Source organism: Nematolebias whitei, chromosome 2 (assembly GCF_014905685.2).
Source record: "Nematolebias whitei isolate Nwh7 chromosome 2, NemWhi1, whole genome shotgun sequence".
NCBI lineage: Eukaryota > Metazoa > Chordata > Actinopteri > Cyprinodontiformes > Rivulidae > Nematolebias > Nematolebias whitei.
The window spans coordinates 47184340-47203870 of record NC_056499.1 but is presented as its reverse complement, the minus strand read 5'-3'; the positions used below and the strand labels follow the sequence as shown (position 1 = coordinate 47203870).

At 43.4% G+C, this 19531-nt stretch overlaps 1 protein-coding gene across 1 annotated transcript; it reads right to left on the bottom strand.

Moving 5' to 3' along the window:
* Positions 1-1004: 1004 nt before the first annotated feature.
* On the bottom strand, positions 1005-11617 carry LOC119427043 (troponin I, fast skeletal muscle-like). The gene is made up of 6 exons (XM_037694623.1): positions 11610-11617; positions 11480-11516; positions 10664-10792; positions 1574-1663; positions 1248-1424; positions 1005-1091 (listed from the first exon to the last, which is right to left on the bottom strand). Exons 1-6 carry the CDS (start codon positions 11615-11617, stop codon positions 1005-1007), a joined length of 528 nt encoding a protein of 175 aa, XP_037550551.1.
* Between the last annotated feature and the right edge of the window lie 7914 nt (positions 11618-19531).

The window sequence follows — 19531 nt, the reverse complement described above, 5'->3', positions numbered from 1 at the left end:
TCCTGTCCTCATACATGTCCTGCTGTCCTCATACATGTCCTGTCATCATACATGTCCTGCTGTCCTCATACATGTCCTGTCCTCATACATGTCCTGCTGTCCTCATACATGTCCTGTTGTCCTCATACATGTCCTGTCCTCATACATGTCCTGTACCAGTCTAACTCCAGATTACCTCAAACAACACCACAGCTCCTCCTTCTGCACACTGTCATATGTTTTTATAATTATCTGACATTTATTCCATAATTAATATATATAATAAGCTTTATTGGAAGTTTTGCAAGTTAGAGAGGACATGGAGGTAGTTTGGGTGAGGACAGAGGATGCAGAGGACAGAGTGAGATAAAAGAGGATGACTCGCTGTGGAGGGAAAAGCTGAAAGAAGAAGAACAAGAAGAAGGTTGGAAATTTTGAAAGTTTTTTTATTGAACCTTTTGCTTTGTTAATAACTGTTATTAAACACACTATTTCATTTTACTAAGATGCAATGCAAATATCCATTTATCCATCCATTATCTTTACCCGCTTTTAACTTTTCAGGTCACAGAGGTCAGTGATGTCCAGCAGTCTTGGTATGAAAGGCGGGGGACACCCTGGACAGGTCTCCAGTACATCACAGGGACACATAGAGACAAATGAGACAAACAACCATTCACTCTCTCAGTCTCACCTAGAGACAATTTAGAGTTACCAATCAGTCTAACATGCATGTTTTTGGTCTGTGGGAGGAAACTGGAGTACCTGGAGAAAACCCATAAATACACGGAGAGAACATGCAAACTACACCCAGAAAGACCCCCGGCTGGGATTTAATCCAACATCCTCCTTGCTGAGAGGCAACAGGTCTACTGACTGCACTCGCAATGCACAGGCGTTTAAAAGAATTGAACCTTTTTACGATTACTGCTTTATTAGTTAATTAAATTGACACGGTTACATTTTTCATCATGCAACAAGTTGGACTCAAATTAGACACGTTTATTCAAAGAACAGCAGGATTTTTAGGTCTCTGTTTCGAACATCTTTTTTCTGCCGTACATCCCAGACTTATCTTCAACGTTCTTCCTCCAGTCACCTGTCTCCTTCTCCTGAGAAAATAAAAATAAAACAGCAGACAGATTTAGATAAATAATGACGAACAGTCGAACTTTCACGTTATTTTTTTCTTTTTTAATTTTGGTGTCTTTCAGAGACTTTCATTCTCAGGGTCCTCAGCTGTCTGAGATCAAACCTGACGCGCTCACCTCCTCTTTGGCCTCCTTCTTGACCTGCTTCAGGTTGCCTCTGAGGTCTAAGGACACTCTATGTTTGGAGCCCAGCAGGGCGGCCAGCATGGCGTCAGCTGACATGCGCACCCTCTTCAGGGCAGGCTTTTTGAACCTCCCGTTCAGGTCTTGAACCTTCACCTTAAGGTCGTCGATCTGAGGGAAATGTGATTAACAGAAAATGTTATTTTCAAGGTTCAAAATATTTATCTAACATTTGTAGTTCTTCATTTTTTTATTGCTTTTTGTTTCTTTTGAAAAGGAGCAAAAAAAAAAAGGTAAAAAATATTTAATAAAAGGCAAACCTCCTTGTTGCATTTTTTTACTTTGCTCTCCATGTCGTATCGCTCCTCATCCACCAAATCAATCTGCTTGTGAAGCTGTCGACACAGCTCCTGTGTTAGAGCAAAAGGAAGATTGTTTTCAGCTCAAAATGGATAAATGCGCTTAAAAACCTCATTCATTTTATTGGGGACTGCCTTTATTATCCACCTGAAAAGGGTCTTGCTCTTCCTTCAACAATGTGGCCCGAACCGCAACATGTACCCCCACAAATGTTATATCAAAGCGATTGGCTCGGCACCGTGTGTGCTATTACCTTTATTGGAGTTTTGAATTACCAACGTAATTTTCTAACAAATACAACTTTTCCTGACGGATCTCTTTACAGCTTCTAACTGCCACAGTGAGGTCACATGACCTGAAATGAAGAGATCTGTGAACAAAACATGGCTGCCACAGCTGCCTCAGAAAACTTTAAATTGTCTTTAACTCTGTCATTCTTTGAGATATTGAGCTGAAATTTGTTTTTTGTCGTAGCCGAGAGTGAGTTGTTATACATTCCTAATGCAAATGAAATGTCCAAGATGGCCACCTTCGCTAAAAGGGGAAAACTATGATAATTCACCTATCTTAAGAAATAGTGAGCTGAAATTTGGTACGGTGGTAGCGTTCAGTGATGCACAACACATTCTGAATTCAAAAAACTCAAAACATATGTTAAAATATCCAAGAAATACGATAAACTAATAATGTACAATAATATGTTATCCAACATTTTCAGTCAGGTTGTCTGGACAGTTTCTTTTTTTTTTTTTTTTGTGCTGAAACATTTCGCCTTCGGTCCGGAAGGCTTCATCAGTCAAGGAAACACAAAACAAAACTGATTCTTCCCCCAACAGCTTACTCCAAAGTGGAACAAACCAGTTCTGCTTGTGATAAGATGGTCTCTTTGGTACGCCCCCTTGGCAATGGAGGAGGGACAGTTGAACTTTTTTGGGATTTTTCTACCTGGATTATTGAGCATGTATCAGGATGTCCAGATGACCTGACTGAAAAATATTGGATTGTATACCTGGATTATTGAGCATGGACTTTGTTGTTAATAATATGGTATATTAAACAGCAGCCCGATGTGTCAAATAAAACTTTTAAAATGGCCACACAGTGGCAATCCCCGTCAAAGTTTTTCCAAGAACTTTCAAGTGATTGCCTCACACCACTGTGGGATTCCAAAGTTTTTCCTCCTGCAGCTTCCTGAGTGACAGGGTGATGCCACTGAGCAGCAGCTGTGGCCAATCCCTGTAATGAGATACAGGGATACAGAAAGGACTGCTTAAGTGTTCTCTTCTCTGCTGGAACATTGGATACCAACAGGTTTTTGTGACACCCTTCTTGTGTTTTCCTAAAGGAGTAGAATTATATTAACCAGCTTTTTTTGTGCCCTCCTACTGTGATTCCTGAAAGATCTTCCTGGATTTACCTGTTCTCTGTGTCTACAAGCTGATACTATCCTGGAACCCTTGTTGCAACTTTCCTGCCAGCCTACCTTAAATCTGTCTATCTACACCACAACAGTACCAACTACTTACCTCTTCATCTCCATCTCTGCCACCATACATACAGTACCTGTAATCCTCCACCTTCCTCTCTGTGCAATTGGCCCACAAGGAACCTGTAAGGAAAATAATATTTAAAATAAGCTTAGACTTTTCATGACCTGGAGTCATCAATTCAATTCAGTTTAATTTATTTACATAGCGCCAAGTCACAACAGAAGTCATCTCAGGGCACTGAACAGAAGCATATGCATATAAAAATAATAAGTTAACACTTATTATCTGAGGAACAGACTGCTTTGAATTTAACTCCATCGCAGAACTCCCATCTTGAGCAAGCAGGCAACAGTGAAAAGGAAAAACTAACTCCCGTGTGAGGAAGAAATCATTAGCAGAACCAGGCTCGGGACAAGTGGCCATCGACTTCGACCTGCTGGGTTTTAGAGGAACAGGAAGGAGGAACAGCTACACAATGGCAGGTCAAGAATCACATGTTAAGATAGAAATGGTATCAGATGAAAACTATTAAATTTTAGCAATTAATTTAAGGAAATTAATTTCTTTAAATGAAATTCGGTGCTTCTCGTGGTGACCATCCTCGAACTCGGTGGTGGACACCCTGGGTTAGGGAGGCTGTCAAGTTGAAAATGGAGTCCTATCGGTCCTTGTTGGCTGGTGGGACTCGGGAGGCAGATGAGGAGTACTAGAGGGCCAAGCGGTCCACAGCCTTGGCTGTTGCTGAGGCAAAAGCTCGGATGTGGGAGGAGTTTGGTGAGACCCTGGATAACGACTCTCAGTTGGCTCCGAGGAGATTCTGGCAAACCATCAGGCGGCTGAGGAGGGGAAACAGCGCTTTACTAATACTGTGTTCAGTGACAGTGGAGTGTTGTTGACCTCAATCAGTCATGTTGTTGGGAGTTGGAAGGAATACTTCTCGGACCTTCTCAATCTCACTGGCACATCTTCCTTGGAAGAAGTGGAGTTGGGGGAATTTGGGGTTGGTCTGTCCATAACCATGGCTGAGGTTGCCATGGTAGTTAAAAAGCTCCACAGCAGCCGGGCTCCAGGGGTTGATGAGATTCGCCTTGATTTCCTTAAGGCTCTGGATGTTGTGGGGCTGTCTTGATTGACATGCCTTTGCAACATTGGGTGGACATCTAGGGCAGTGCCACTGCATTGGCAGACTGGGGTGGTGGTTCCCCCTTCAAAAAGGGGACCGAAGTGTGTGCTCCAATTACAGGGGCATTACCCTCCTTAGCCTCCATGGTAAGGTTTATTCAGGGGTACTGGAGAAGCGAGTCTGATCGTTGGTTGAACCTCAGATCCAGGAGGAACAAAACTGGTTCCGTCCTGGCCGTGGAACAATGAACCAGCTCTTTGCCCTGACTAAGGTTCTCGAGGGGTCATGGGAGTTTGCCCATCCAGTCTACAGGTGTATTGTGGACTTGGAGAAGGCATTTGACCGTGTTCCTCAGGGTACACTGTGGGGGGTGCTCCTTGAATATGGGATTGGGGGCCTATTGTTATGGGCTGTTCGGTCCCTATACAAGCAGTGCAAGAGTTTGGTTTGCATTGCCGGTAGTAAGTTGGACCCCTTCAGGATTGGAGTTGGACTCTGCCAGGACTGCCCATTGTTACCAATTCTGTTCATAACTTTTATGGACAAAATTTTTCAGTGCAGACAGCGGGCGGAGGGATTCCAGTTCGGTGGCCTCAATATTCTATCTCTGCTCTTTGCAAATGATGTGGTCCTGTTGGCAACATCGTGCTATGATCTTCAGCTCTCATTGAAACGGTTCACAGCCAAGTATGAAGCAGCTGGGGTGAGAATCAATGCCTCCAAATCTGAGGCCATGGTCCTCAACCGGAACCTCACCTTCAACTCTTCAGGTTGAGGGTGAGGTTCTGCCTCAAATGGAGGAGTTCAAATATCTTGGGGTTTTGTTCACGAGTGAGGGAAGAATGGACCGTGATATTGGCAGACGGATTGGTGCAGTGTCTGCAGTATTGCGGACTCTGTACCAGTCCATTGTGGTGAAGAGGGAGCTGAGCTGTAAGGCAAAGCACTCTGTTTACTGGTCAGTCTATGTTCCTACAATCACCTATGGTCAAGAGCTCTGGGTAATGACCGAAATAATGAGATTGCGGATACAGGCGGTTGAAATGAGTTTCCTCCACAGGGTAGCTGGCCTCTCCCTTAGAGATAGGGTGAGAAGTTCAGTTATCTGGGAGAGATTCGGAGTAGAAATGCTGTTCCTCTACATCGAGAGGAGCCAATAGAGGTGGTTCGGGCATCTGGCAAGGATGCCCCTGGACGCCTCCCTAGGAAGGTGCTTTGGGGATGTCCAACTGAGAGGAGATCCCGAGGAAGACGCAGGACTCAATGGAGAAACTGTCTCTCGGTTGGCTTGGGAATGCCTTGGGGTCCCCCTAGAAGAGCTATAAGAGCTGGCTGTGGAAAGAGATGTCTGTACATCCCTGCTCAATCTGCTGCCCCCGCAACCTGAATTCGGAACAAGCGGAAGATAATGGATGGATGGCATTTAAGGAAATGAGGTCAATTAGTCCTCTAGTAGTCTAAGTCTACAGCAGCATAGTAAGCCAGCCCTAACAATAGGATTTATCAAAAAGGAAAAGCTTATGCCCAGTCTTAAAACTGAACAATGTGTCAGCCCCACGGACAGAAACTGGAAGTTGGTTCCACAAGAGGGGAGCCTGATAACTGAAAGATCTTCCTCCCATTTTGCTTTTGGAAATTGTATGAAACGTGAGTAAGCCTGCAGTCTGAGAGCGAAGTGCTATGTTGGGAAAATATGTAACAATAAGATTCGGTTCATTTCAGTTTATTTATATAGCGCCAATTCACAACAAAGTTGTCTCAGGGCACTTCAGTAACATTCACATATATAAAAAGCCAATTAGTAAAGTTCTCTATCTAAGGAATCCAGCATCCTCATTGAATCTTCACTTGTCACAGTCTCCCATCCTGAGCAAGCACAATGACAACAGTGGAAAGAAAAAACTCACATTTAAAAGAAAGAAACCACCAGCAGAACCAGGCTCAGGACAAGTGGCCATCTGTTTGACTGGCAGGGTTTGAGAGGACAGGAAGTAGAGACAAACGAACACAGAATGGTAGGTCCAGATGTAGGTGCAGGTGTATCTGAAAGACAAAAACACATCTCAAGGACAAAAAAAATAACAAAAACAAAATGGGTTGAGCAGAGTAAGTAAGGACAATAGCATAGTGAGGAAATGTGGTCAGTTTGTCCTCCAGTAGTCTAAGCAGCATAATTCAATTCAATTCAATTCAATTCAGTTTATTTACTTTGGTAACAGTTTCTGTTTTAAATGTGTTCTATAAATAAATCTGACTTGATTTATATAGCGCCAAATCACAACAAAGTTGTCTCAGGGCACTTTACAGGAACATTCACAAACATAAAAGCCAATTAGTAAAGTTCTCTATCTAAGGAATCCAGCAGACAAGATGAATCTTGGCTTCGTTGCAGTCTCCCATCCTGAACAAGCACAGTGGCAACAGTGGAAAGAAAAACTCCCTTTTAACAGGAAGAAACCTCCAGCAGAACCAGGCTCAGGACAAGCGGTCATCTGCTTTGACCGGCTGGTTGAGAGGACAGGAAGGAGAGACAGACGAACATAGAATGGTAGATCCAGGTATAGGTCCAGGTGTATCTGAAAGACAAAAACACATGTTAAGGATAGAAAAAATAATTACAAATACAAAACGGGTTGAGCAGAGTAAGTAAAGACAGTAGCAGAGGAAAAGTTGTGGTCAGTTTGTCCTCCAGCAGTCTAAGCCTATAGCAGCATAACTAAGGGACAGCTCGGGAAACCCAAGCCGACCCTAACTATAGGATTTATCAAAAAGGAAAGTCTTAAGACCAGTTTTAAAACTGGATAATGTGTCAGCCTCATGGACAGAGATTGGAAGTTGGGTCCACAAGAGAGGAGCCTGATAACTGAAAGATCTGCCTCCCATTCTGTTTTTGTAAATTCTAGGAACCACAAGTAAACCTGCAGCCTGAGAGCGAAGTGCTCTGTTAGGAAAATATGGAACAATAATCAATCAATCAATCAACCTTTATTTATACAGGTAAATCCCATTGAGCCTCGAGGACTCATTTACAAGAGAGACCTGATTTCAACAAAGAAAGATGACAACAATGGACAACAGCAACAACAATAAGCAATTATAAAAACTCATACTACAGTTTTTTTTTTTTTTTTTTTTTTTTAACAAATAGGATGGCTAAAAGGAAAAAGGTAACAAAACCAAAAAAACAGCTAGATTCCAAGACATGTATAAAACTAAAAACAGGAACATGTCAGCATTGGACCCTGCCATAAGATTTGTAATATAAGATGGAGCTAGGTTGTTGAGAGCTTTGTAGGTTAGAAGTAGGATTTTGAATTCTATTCTGGATTTGACAGGGAGCCAATGGAGAGAAACTAAAACTGGAGAAATATGATCTCTCCCACTAACTCCAGTTAAGACTCTGGCAGCAGCATTTTGAATCAACTGAAGACGTTTTAAGGAAGTATTTGGACATCCAGATAATAAACCATTGCAATTGTGCAGTCTAGACGTGACAAATGCATGAACCAGTTTTTTTGCATCATTTTTAGATAAGATGTTTCTAATTTTAGTGATATTACGCAGATGGAAGAAGGCAGTTCTAGTAACATTTTTAATGTGGGGGATAAAAGACATATCCTGATCAAAAATAACATCAAGATTTTTAACATTAGAGCTGGAGGACAGATTAATGCCATCTAAGGAGGGAGAAAGACTGAAAAATTAATTCCTCAGGTGCTCAGGTCCAAAAACCAAAACCTCAGTTTTGTCTATGTTCACCAGGAGAAAATTAAGGGTCATCCAGGTTTTTATGTCTTTAAGACATGCTTGTAGTCTAAGTAGCTGATTGATTGATTGGGTTTAATGGACAAATATAATTGTGTATCATCAGCATAACAATGAAAATTTATCCCATGTTGTTTAATAAGAGTATCTAATGGAAGCATATACAAAGTAAAGAGTATTTGTCCTTTTTTTCTCCCCTTGTCCTGTCCGGCATTGTGACACTTAGAATTATCGTCTGCGTGTCAAAGTGAAGCCCAACAGATTTACTTTTACAAGCAGAGCATTATGGCTGGCCTTAATGCTCCACTTGATATATAAATTCCATTTTATTAGAATTTGCTTTGGGTTTGTTCCAGATGTAATGGACACGGGGACGAAAAACAAAGAAGATAACAAAGCATAAAAGTGAGAGAAGGGTTAAAATGTAAAGAAGGAGTGGGAATAGAGGAGAGAGAGAGGGATAAAGAGAACACAAATCAACATCATTGAAGTCTGCCTCTAGACCTGTGGAAGGAGGAAAAAAAACCCGACAAAACCGAGAAACCACAACAACAAACAACATATATAATGATACTTATACCATCATTAGAAAGTATTTTATACAGTACATGGTAATACAAGATATATTTAGTGGCCACCACAACCCAACTGAGTGTGTATCTGATTAACACCTGAATCTAAACACCTGTGTGAGCATGTTGTCACTATAAGGTTTCTCCATAAAAATGTTCAATAGTGGATGTGGGGACCCATAAACCCCTCCCCACAGGACGCGAAGGTAACACAAGGAAGACCGGAACCACAGACACACAGTGGCCACCAAGCCCGGGACTCCGGGAGTCCCCCAACAGGGACACCCGCACCCCCCAGAGAGAGAAGCAAAGGGAAGCCCCGGGCGATCCCCAGCAACCACAATGCAGAAACCCCAGGAGGCTGCAGCAACGAGTCCACAGGCCCCGCCGGCAACCCGCCCCTCCAGAGTGGATCCAGCCATGGACACCAAGCCCCGAGTCCCGAGGTCATACCACCCCCCCACCAGAGGCCCGACAGACTCAGGGCACCCAGGCCCCCGCAGGTGTCCACCAGGGCGGGCCCGCACACACCCCACCACCCAGCCCCAGCTGCTGAGAGCCGCCAGTGCACCGGCGGCAAGGGGGCGAACCGGAGGGGAGCACGACACACCAAATGGGTGGCCAAAACTGATCCAAGAGAGGGGACCACCTAAAACCCAACCTGAGACATAAACAGGCACACAAAGACAGCCCAACAGAGCCTCTGTCGGGCTATCCATCCGCCCCACCCACCCAACAGCGACCGCAAGCCGCCAGAGCAGCAGGGAGCAGAAGCCGAGGAAGGCCGGTCCAGTACACCAATGCATCCCTACAGCCCCACACCACAGGCCCGGAGAGGCCCCGGCATGCCACCCATGCACCCCCACACACACACAGCACCCCCCACCGCGAATGTCACATCAGGCCGACCAGCCAGCACCCTGTCGAAGTGAAGCCACGCCCCCGACCACCGCCACGCACTACCAATGACCACACACACAACCACAGCCGACCCCCCGCCAGAACCTGGCAACCACCCCAGCCAAAGGGCTGGCCATCACAACCAGGAACCCTGATCTAAAGATCCAAACAATCCAGGGAGAACCGGAGCACCAGCCCCATCCCCAATCGCCCCCCAAGGCCCAATACCCACCCACAGCACAGACCCCAACCAGGCAGCCTAAGCCCCTGCCCCCGACCCCAAATGTCAGATGCAGAATGAGGGTTAAAAAAAAAAAAAAGAGTATTTGTCCAAGCACTGAACCCTGAGGAACTCCATGACTAACTTTGATGTATGATGATGTTTCATTATTTACATTTATAAATTGGAATTTATCAGATAAACATGATTTAAACCAATTTAGAGCTTTTCCTGTAATTCCAATATCATATTCAAAACTAGAATATTGTTATCAACTGTATCAAATGCAGCACTGAGGTCTAACAGGACCAGTGTAGACACCATAGTCATACTAACCCATCTCCTTCCTTTGCAGATCTCTCCAGGCCCTTTAAATGAGCATCACTTACCTTTTATCCTGAGTTGTTGAATTCTGTCAGTTCATCTGCTCTGGATGTTTATCATCACAATTATGATAACCACAAAGCCTGTTTTCTCTAATGCGAAAATTAAGGATTTCAGTTTTCCTCCATTATTAGGGGCACAGAAAACTCTGAACTCTCTGCAGAAATGTGCAGATTATTTCCATGGGTTATTTTATCAGTTTAAAGGTTTCCATTTCAATATCACAACCCAGTCAAAAACCTACATTCAACAATTGGCACGGTAATTGACTCATGTCAGTAGTTAATGTGTCTTTAAATGTAAATGTTGTTGACAGTTATCATCTGTATTTATCTATATAACAGCTGATTGTCCATGGAAAAGCTGTGTGGGACAGAGAACTCCATCAACTTTGTCTTGGTGCATATTTAACCTCAGGTTTAAGTAAAATGAGTTATCTTTAAGTAACTTTACATAACAAATCTTGTGAATTCAGTGTGATCTTAATGATCATTTTAAAGTTGATCAAATCTAATCTGTCAAACTTTATATGACTGATGTCAAGACTTTGACTCGAAACCTCCCATGTTTGAGATGTTTGGGTGTCGTAGGTTCACCTGGAGCTCCTGGGTGCTCTGAGGGATGGAGGGGGTGGGGCAGTTCTCCTCCATGTACTTCATTTTCTCCTTCTTGCCCTCCTGAGCTTCCTCCTCCAGCATTGTCTTGCCTATCTGCAGCAGCAAACTCTAAAAGGAGAAGAAACTAAATTAAAACAGTTCAATCTAACTGATCTGGTGTTTTCAACGTACTGTTTTATTCAGGCTAGAATGATTTTGTGCAAATTAATTAAAAAAAAAAAGATCATTCCTCTTAAAGACATTAAATGTTTTCGATATTTTTATGTAAATGTGTCCTAAAAAGAACAAAATTAATTGATAATGTACCAAACACTTTTATGGCAAAACCAATCAAACAGATTATAAAGATGCATTAAGACATGAATGTGTTTTGTTCTCTTAATAAAGTTTTTTTTGGTTCAGAACATTTTACAAATTATTCAAATGTGCCCATTCAACATGAACAATGAAGCACATTTGCTGTGTGTGCGTGTGTGTGTGTGTGTGGGGGGGGGGGGGGGTCTCTAGCCCCTTCTGTGTATATCATGCTGATAGTTTTAACCAATAAGAAAACATTAATTCTAACTTTAAAAAACTTTTTTATTCAAACCAACGGGCCAAAGTGAGTGAAATAGGAGTAACATTGTCGGCTCAATATGATTAACCTGTATAAATAAAAATTGAATGAAAAAATAATTATTTTCTGCTAAAGACTTTATTTTGGTTAGGAAATCTGTCAATTTCTGCAATAAAATCTGTTTCTTTGTGTGTGTTTCAATATCAAGCAAAGCAGGATCATCAAACTTTCATTTTTACCTTGAGATGATTCTTCCGACTCAGCGGCAGAATTTTCCTTAAAAAATAATAAAATACAAAAAATACAAGTAAAGTTTAGTTTTTTGTTAGGTTTTAAATCCAGAAAGACAATCTCTAAATCAGAACTTACACAGCCATGATTCCAGCAGATAATTCCTCCTTGCTGCCAGTGGACAATAACAGATGAATGAAACTGTCACAAGTTTCTGGTTCCTTTATAGACGTTGGTTCTGTGTGTGTGAGACACAGAGCAGCACCAGTTGTCTTTAAAAGCTTCTAAGGTCATATAAAAATCTGAAGGGTCAGGAGGAGCAGCAGCTGAAACTGAAACAACCACCACAGGAATTTTCCCTGCACCATGTGGGGTCAGCTCAACATTCACATCATCAGCTGAAAGCCTCAAAAAAGGTCTGAGAACTAGTGATATATATTTTTATTAAGACTTTCCTTTTTGATCAATCCTATAATTAGGGCTGGATTGCTATGCTGTTATAGGCTTAGAATACTAGAGGACAAATTGACCTCATTTCCTTAAATGCCATCCATCCATCCATCCATCCATTATCATCTGTTTGTTCCAAAGTCAGGTCTCAGGGCAGCAGCTTGAGCAGGGAGGTCCAGACATCTCTTTCCACAGCCACCTCTTCCAACTCTTCTGGGTGGACCCCAAGGCGTTCCCAGCCCAACCAAGAGACATAGTGTCTCCACACCTCCCTAGGGAGGCGTCCGGCGGCATCCTTACCAGATGCTCGAACCACCTCAACTGGCTCCTTTTGATGTGGAGGAGCAGCGGTTTTACTCCGAGTCTCTCCCGGATAACTGAACTTCTCACCCTATCAATAAGGGAGTGTCCAGATATCCTGCGGAGAAAACTAATTTCAACCGCCTATATCCACAATCTCATTCTTTTGGTCACTACCCACAATTCATGACCATATGTGAGGGTAGGAATGTAGACTGACCAGTGAACAGAGAGTTTTGCCTTACAGCTCAGCTCCCTCTTTACCACAACGAACCGGTACAGAGTCCACAATACTGCATATGCTGCACCAATCTGTAGTGGACTAGGCCTGATGTCGAAACCTTGACCTTAGGCACCTTGTGGGACAGAAACTGTCATTTCATTGATTTGAATCCAGAAATACAGGTTCACCCATCCTGAGACTTTCTTTCTTGAAAATTCAAGTGAAAGAACACTCTCTTTTCTATTATCATTACTGTTTTACAAATGTTTGATAATCAAAGTGTTTTAGTTCAAACATTTTAGATGTTACAGTGAACTAATCAATTTTATTAACTGTAAAACAGTAACAATGATTATTTTTTCCTCATGCAAAGTTAGAATTCATGTTAAGGTCTGTTACAGAGTAATTATGCATTTTCTGATTTTCTGTCTTTGAATGAGCAGTGTACGTTTGTTCCAAGGTCAGGAGTCGAAGCAGACAAGTGTTGGAACAACTGTCTTGTTTTTAAATCCTCTCAGACGTAAACAGAGAAGTTGGCACCTGTTTCTCCAAACTCGTCCAAACATTTCTCTCTCTGTCTCTGAAAACATCTTCAATCTGTTCCATAACATTCTTGCTGTTTTCTGACTTCTAGTAACCTTTTACGTCACAAAACACACCCCTGTGTGGTCGACATTGACCAATAAGAAAACTCCCAAATGAACCGGAAATAGAGCTCTTTAAAATGTCGGTACTTCCTAGTTCTCCCAGTACTGTGAAGTGGCTGTTCTGTGAATTGGCTGTTCTGTGAGTTGCTGTTGGGTCGCAGTTGCCGTTGGAGTCGGGCTGGAGAGTTTGCAGCTCCAGTCGTTTGGGAGAACAGAAGTCCAGCCATGATAAGGCTCTTCCGAGTTTGGGATTATAACATCTTCCACCTCTGAGTGGAACTTCTGAAGAACCCCACTCATGTGAAGTCCACCCGTTGAGGTGAACTGTTGTTGACGAAGTCCCGTCACCACTCCGGATATATCTCTGCCATCCTACGGAGACGCTGAAAGGTAGCGTTAACTGGAGCTCCTCTTCCGCTGATTCATCGTCAGAGAGGTAAATGAGTCTAGTCCACTACCGAGCGTACCGAGGAAAGCTGGGTCGGATGGAGGGTGTCGTCCTGTCAACACTTTTCACTCATACACACCACATTCTCCCTCATCCATCTTTCACTCCCACTAAACTTCATCTTTCCATCTTTAAAAATTCTTCTATCAAGTAGAAATCATTGACAGATATTTTTAGAAATGTCTGAAGCAAAGTTCTCAATCACCGCCGTGTGATTTGATGTCTGCTGTTCTGCTGAAAAGTGAAACAATCGCCGTATTGTTTCTCACTACCTGTAAAGCTGATTAATTATGTTGTTATTTTCACATTTTGCCAAATTAATGTAAATGTTTGATGTTAAACTTTGATTCTGTAAATAAATGACCACATTCATTTTGATGGGTCAAAGATAAATAACGTCTCACGTTACATTTTATTAAATTCAATGCACGTTTATATACAGTCCAGAAAAATGAAAGAATCCGTTTTAATTGATGAATATATCTCAGCATCTGTTCATCTACAAATCCGTCTGTCAATCTCATGGTCCATTCTTCCCTCACTCATGACCAAAACCCCAAGATACTTGAACTCCTCCACTTGAGGCAGAACCTCACCCTTGACCTGAAGAGAGCAGTCCACCCTTTTCTGGTTCAGGACCATGGCCTCAGATTTGGAGGTGCTGATTTTCATCCCAGCCGCTTCACACTCAGCTGCAAACTGCTCCAGTGAGAGCTGCAGATCATGGCACAATGATGCCAACAGGACCACATCATCTGCAAAGAGCAGAGATGGAATCCTGAGGCCACCGAACCAGAAACCCTCCGCCAGCTGGCTGCACCGAGAAATTCTGTCTATAAAAGTTATGAACAGAATCAATGACAATGGGCAGCCCTGGCAGAGTCCAATTCCCACCCCAAAGAGGTCCGACTTACAACCGGCAATGCGGACCAAACTCTTGCACCACTTTTATAGGGACAGAACAGCATGTTACAACAGGCTCCTAATCCCATACTCACGGAGTACCCCCACAGTGTACCCCGAGGAACACGGTCAAATGCCTTCTCCATGTCCACTAAACAAATGTAGAATGGATGGGCAAGCTCTCATGACCCTTCGAGGACCCTTGTGAGGGTAAAGAGCTGGTCCAGTGTTCCACGGCCAGGACAGAACCCACATTGTTCCTCCTGGATCTGAGGTTAGACCAACGATGGGACTCGCTTCTCCAGTACCCCTGAATAGACCTTACCAGGGAGGCTAAGGAGAGTGATGTCCCTGTAATTGGAGCACACACACTCCAGTCCCCATTTCTGAAAAGGGGAACCACCATTTCAGTCTGCCAATCCAGTGGCACTGACTCCGATGTCCATGTGATGTTGCAAAGGCATGTCAACCAAGACAGCCCCACAACATCCAGAGCTTTAAGGAAATCAGGGTGAATCTCATCCACCCCTGGAGCCCTGCCGCCATGGAGCTTTTTCACTACCTCGGGGACCTCAGCCACAGTTATGGACATACCAACCCAAAAGTCCCCCTACTCCGCTTCTTCCATGAGGACGTGGCAGTGGGATTGAGTATCACAATCCTCAGTGTTTAGACCCATTTGCAGGCAGGCGAGCAAGGCAGGAGTTTAAATAAAAATAATTTATTTAAACAACAAAACAAAACGCTGTCGATGCAGCAAAACACGATCAAGAACAAGACTGAACAGGACATCAGAGTAAACAGGCAGAGCAGATTTATCAGGTGGACGAAAACAGACAGGACAGAGGAGGACAGAGATGTCTTTGAATACAGAACAATGACCGGACGAGGAGTGGAGGAGAGAAAGGCTTTTTATAAGACAGAGGGAGAGTGAGTAATGAGAGCACCTGGGCAGGTGGCTGATGAGGGACAGGTGTGAATGATAAAGACTGAGGACTGGAGAGACAGACTGAGGAGTGAGTGGAAAATGACAACAGAATCAGATATATAGGAACAGAAATAACACAAATAAATATAAAGAAAACAGACAGGGACAGAGCCTGTCATAACCCCCCTCTCAAGGGACGGCTCTTGACGTCCCCTAGAACACAACACAGAAAACACAGAATGGGTGGGAGGATGGTGGAAACAAGGATGGAGGGCACAAAAAGAAAATCTAAACAAAAACTGACAGGGTAGACCTGGGAGCAAAAATAATCAAAACACAAGTATTTCTATGGACGGCCCTGGGCATCGTTCCTAGCAAGCCAGAGTTCGGGCGGACGGCCCGGGGACCATCCAGAGCAGGACCGGAGTTCGGGCGGACGGCCCGGGGACCGTCCAGAGCAGGACCGGAGTTCGGGCGGATGGCCCGGGGACCGTCCAGAGCGGGATCGGAGTTCGGGGAAGGATGGAATGGGGCCAGATATGGTGGTACTGGCTGCTGCTGGGGCAGACGGGACGTTGGCAGCTGTTGGGTCAGGATGGGGTTCAGCAGCCGGGCGGTCGGACAAGGGTTCAGCAGGCGATGGGTCAGAGACGGGTTCTGCAGCTGCGGGGTCAGAGCCGGGTTCTGCAGCTGCGGGTTCTGTGCTGGAGTCTGCAGCCGACGAGTCCGGCGAGGGGTCTGCAGCCGACGAGTCCGGCGAAGGGTCTACAGGCTGCGAGGTGTCTGCAGGCGGCGAGACCAGGCGAGCCGGAGCGGGTGGTGAGACCAGGAGAGCCGGAGCGGGCGGTGTAGTGAGTCACGTGGGTACGTGTCACTTGTTGTATGACAAATATATGAAATATATATGCATACAATATTCACGAGTTCTTCATTTTTCTGACTGTGTAATGCCGTGCATTGAATTTAAAGGAATGCGAACGAGAGACGTTATTATCTTTGACCCATCAAATGAATGGAGTCATTTATTTTCAGAATCAAAGTTTAACATCAAACATTTACATTAATTTGGCAAAATATGAAAATAATAACAGACAGTTTCACAAATAATGAACTTCAAATCACTCGGCGGTGATTTGAGGACTTTGCTTCAGATATTTCTAAAAATATCTGTACTGATTTATGAGAGAGAGGTGAGTTTAAGAGGAAATTGAGATTTATCTTACAGAGGAATATGTGAGGGAATTTAATCTGTTTAACCAGAAATTGCACGCTCCGTCAGGTATCTCAGCTTGTCCCAGGTACACTTTAGTCGAAGAAGAAACCGTTACCTTGTTGACGATCGATCACCTCAGTAAGAATCCTTTTCAACTGATATCAGCGTCTCCGTTGAGAACAGCTAAAATCCTTGGAGAGTCGTGCGTGGTTAGCTCAAAACAGAATTATAATCCCAAAACGTCTCTGGATTCTTGTAACTCTGACTCTTCATTGTCAGCAGCTCTCAGACTCTTTCTTTAAAACTCTCCATAACTCTAGTTTTCTTCTGAACTCCTTCAGAACTTTTTCATTCTCGGAATCTTTTCCATTCTCTTCCATTCCAACTCTCTCTAGCCTGATAGAACCGGGAAGTTGTCACATTTTATTTGGGTCGACTTCCGGTTCAATTTAGAGCTTTCTGATTCGTGGATGTACCAGAAAGAGGTGTGGTTTTTTGACGTAAGTTATTATCAAAAGTCAAGGATTGTTTTCAACATACAGAAAAGATTATTGCAGTCGACCAGACTTCGTGGAGTCTCACACTTGGTAATCTTTTCAAATAGTAAAACATGACATTTCTTCTTCAGTAAACATTTAGTTGACCGAAGCTTCAACTTTCACATACTTACGACTTGGATCATTTCAGACAGAAAATCAAGAAATGCTTATTAACCTGATTTCTCCTTTGAATGAGGAATAAAAATCATTACTTACTGTTTATGTAAAATAAAAATGAGTAGTTCTTTTCAACCTGTAAAGCATTGAGTGAACTAACACAATTTGATTATCAAAACATTTGTAAGACAGTAATGATTATAAAGAATTGTCTTTTCTGCTTGATTAATTCAAGAAAGAAAGTTCATCAGATGGTTCAGACTTATTCAGATCAATGAAAATAACAGTCTCTGTCCATCTGGTAGATTTGAGGTCATCTGGTTCACTACAGTCCCCCCTTTGGAAATCATCACCTGTCCATGGGGATGAATTCCAACCGTGAACTTAGACCTTCAAATGTCCTTGAGCTTGATGTAATCCAGCGAGGAAGACCAAAGTCAGAAGTAATCCTTCAAGGAAGACCAAAGTCAAGGTAATTCCACAATGTTCTTGGTATTCCATTGTGTTGATTATAATCCCATATCGTCTCGATAATCCCATTGTAGCAATGCTTTAACCCCTTGGAAACAGAGTCTGTAATCCATTGAAAAAGTCATATAATCCACAACGGTAAATCCACAGCGATTGGAAGTGTTGATTAATCAGCATACAGAGGGGTACCCTTGGATTGAACTGAAGAAGCGGCCACTGGATGAAGAGTTGAGACCAACGTCAGGGTTGCAGGTCGCCTCCAGCGAAGGTTGTCTCCAGCGACGTCCAGCCTGTGCCGTTCTGGTTCAATGTGTCATGCAATTATGTGGTTTAAGGTGGGCTTATGAAGGGGATTTTACATAAGGCCTTAAACTATATGCATCTGGTGTGTAAGCTATTATGGTTGGGAACAGCTACAACTACCAGTTAAGGGGTGGAGAATGCTGAAAAGGGGTACTACAGGGGTTTATGCCTATAGAAAAGTGTTCCAAACTATTTTTCCATTTCTAACTTGGTTTAAGTTAGCTTTACATGGTAAGGTATAGTTTGGTGCAATTGTCTGTTGTCTTTTTAGACGAACGACTTGAGATTGGGTGTTTGGTTTTCCCATAAATGTTTTGGAAGTCTATGGCGAGACTTATCAAAAAGAATTAGCTATCCCCCCGAATAGAATTGTTCGAGTAGGTTCGGCTTAAGCGTTGTGAGATCAATGTAGATTATGGTACTCAAGGTAGCAATAATATACATTGACTCCGCAAAGATTGCAATTAAGTGAATGAACTGCATGTTGGCATGGTTAAAGGCCTCTTAGTCTCTAACTTAACTACACACAAGATTCATTCTTACCTCAGAAACAACCAAAATCAACTAAACAACGTTTCAACACCGACAAGAGTAGTGACTAAGCTTCTAGAAACATCGTTTCACAGCTTCTCCTCACCCTGGTTGCCAGATTTCAGTCACGCTGTCCCGTTTTATCAAGGGTAGGTCCTGTGAGTTTAAACTATGGTTAAGTTTATTATCCATTAGTTATCTTCTACAGGGATGGCCCTTGTTCCCACGAGGTCAGATTTTGTGATGTCTTTGTCTCCTAAGGAGTTATTGCACGCCTTGTGTTGTTTAACCTGGTTACGGTGTACCCATTTAACAGTTGGCTCTTTTTGGCCTTTACTGATTTTTATCTGGTAGATCTGGAGACACTTTGTCGGTTATCAGATGGGGTCCAGTCCATCTGGGCATCAGCTTACGGGCGAGAGTTCCGGTCCCGGACTCTACTCTCCCAGTTTTGGGTGCAAACGTGTAGTACCAGACCCTGTCTCCCACTTGGAGTTCCTCGTAAGAGGCCTTTTGGTCGTAGTACGCTTTGCGTCCTTCAGCTGATTTTTCCAGGTTTTTCTGTGCGAAAGCAAAAGTGTCCTTAAGGTGTCTTTCCAAGTCTTTCATGTATTGTTGTGTGGTGTAGGCTGTTGCCATGGCAGCATCGCCTGGTTGGTACAACAGGTGCAGAGGGAGAGTCATTTGTCGACCCGTCATCATCTCGAAAGGAGCGATGCCAGTCGACGTGTGTGGAGTGGCCCTTATGGCCATGAGGACCAGAGGGAGTTTCACGTCCCAGTCCTTGTGGTTTGCGGCTACGTATTTTTTCAAAATACTCACCACAGTCCTGTTTGCTCTCTCAACCTGGCCTGAAGCCTGTGGGTGGTAGCCAATATGGAAGTTGGCTTTGACGCCTAGCGTCTTCCACAGTTCCTTCATTACTTCACCTGTGAAGTGCGTACCTTGGTCTGAGTTCACCCTAAGGGGAAGTCCAAACCTTGAAAA

What these genes read in the sequence shown, in the direction of transcription:
- LOC119427043 (XM_037694623.1), bottom strand. An exon ending in GTCGGAAGAATCATCTCAAG is followed by an intron (nt 10,793 to 11,479) that starts GTAAAAATGAAA and finishes TTCTCCTTTTAG; the next exon opens with AGTTTGCTGCTGCAGATAGG. An exon ending in TAAAAAAATGCAACAAGGAG is followed by an intron (nt 1,425 to 1,573) that starts GTTTGCCTTTTA and finishes CATTTCCCTCAG; the next exon opens with ATCGACGACCTTAAGGTGAA.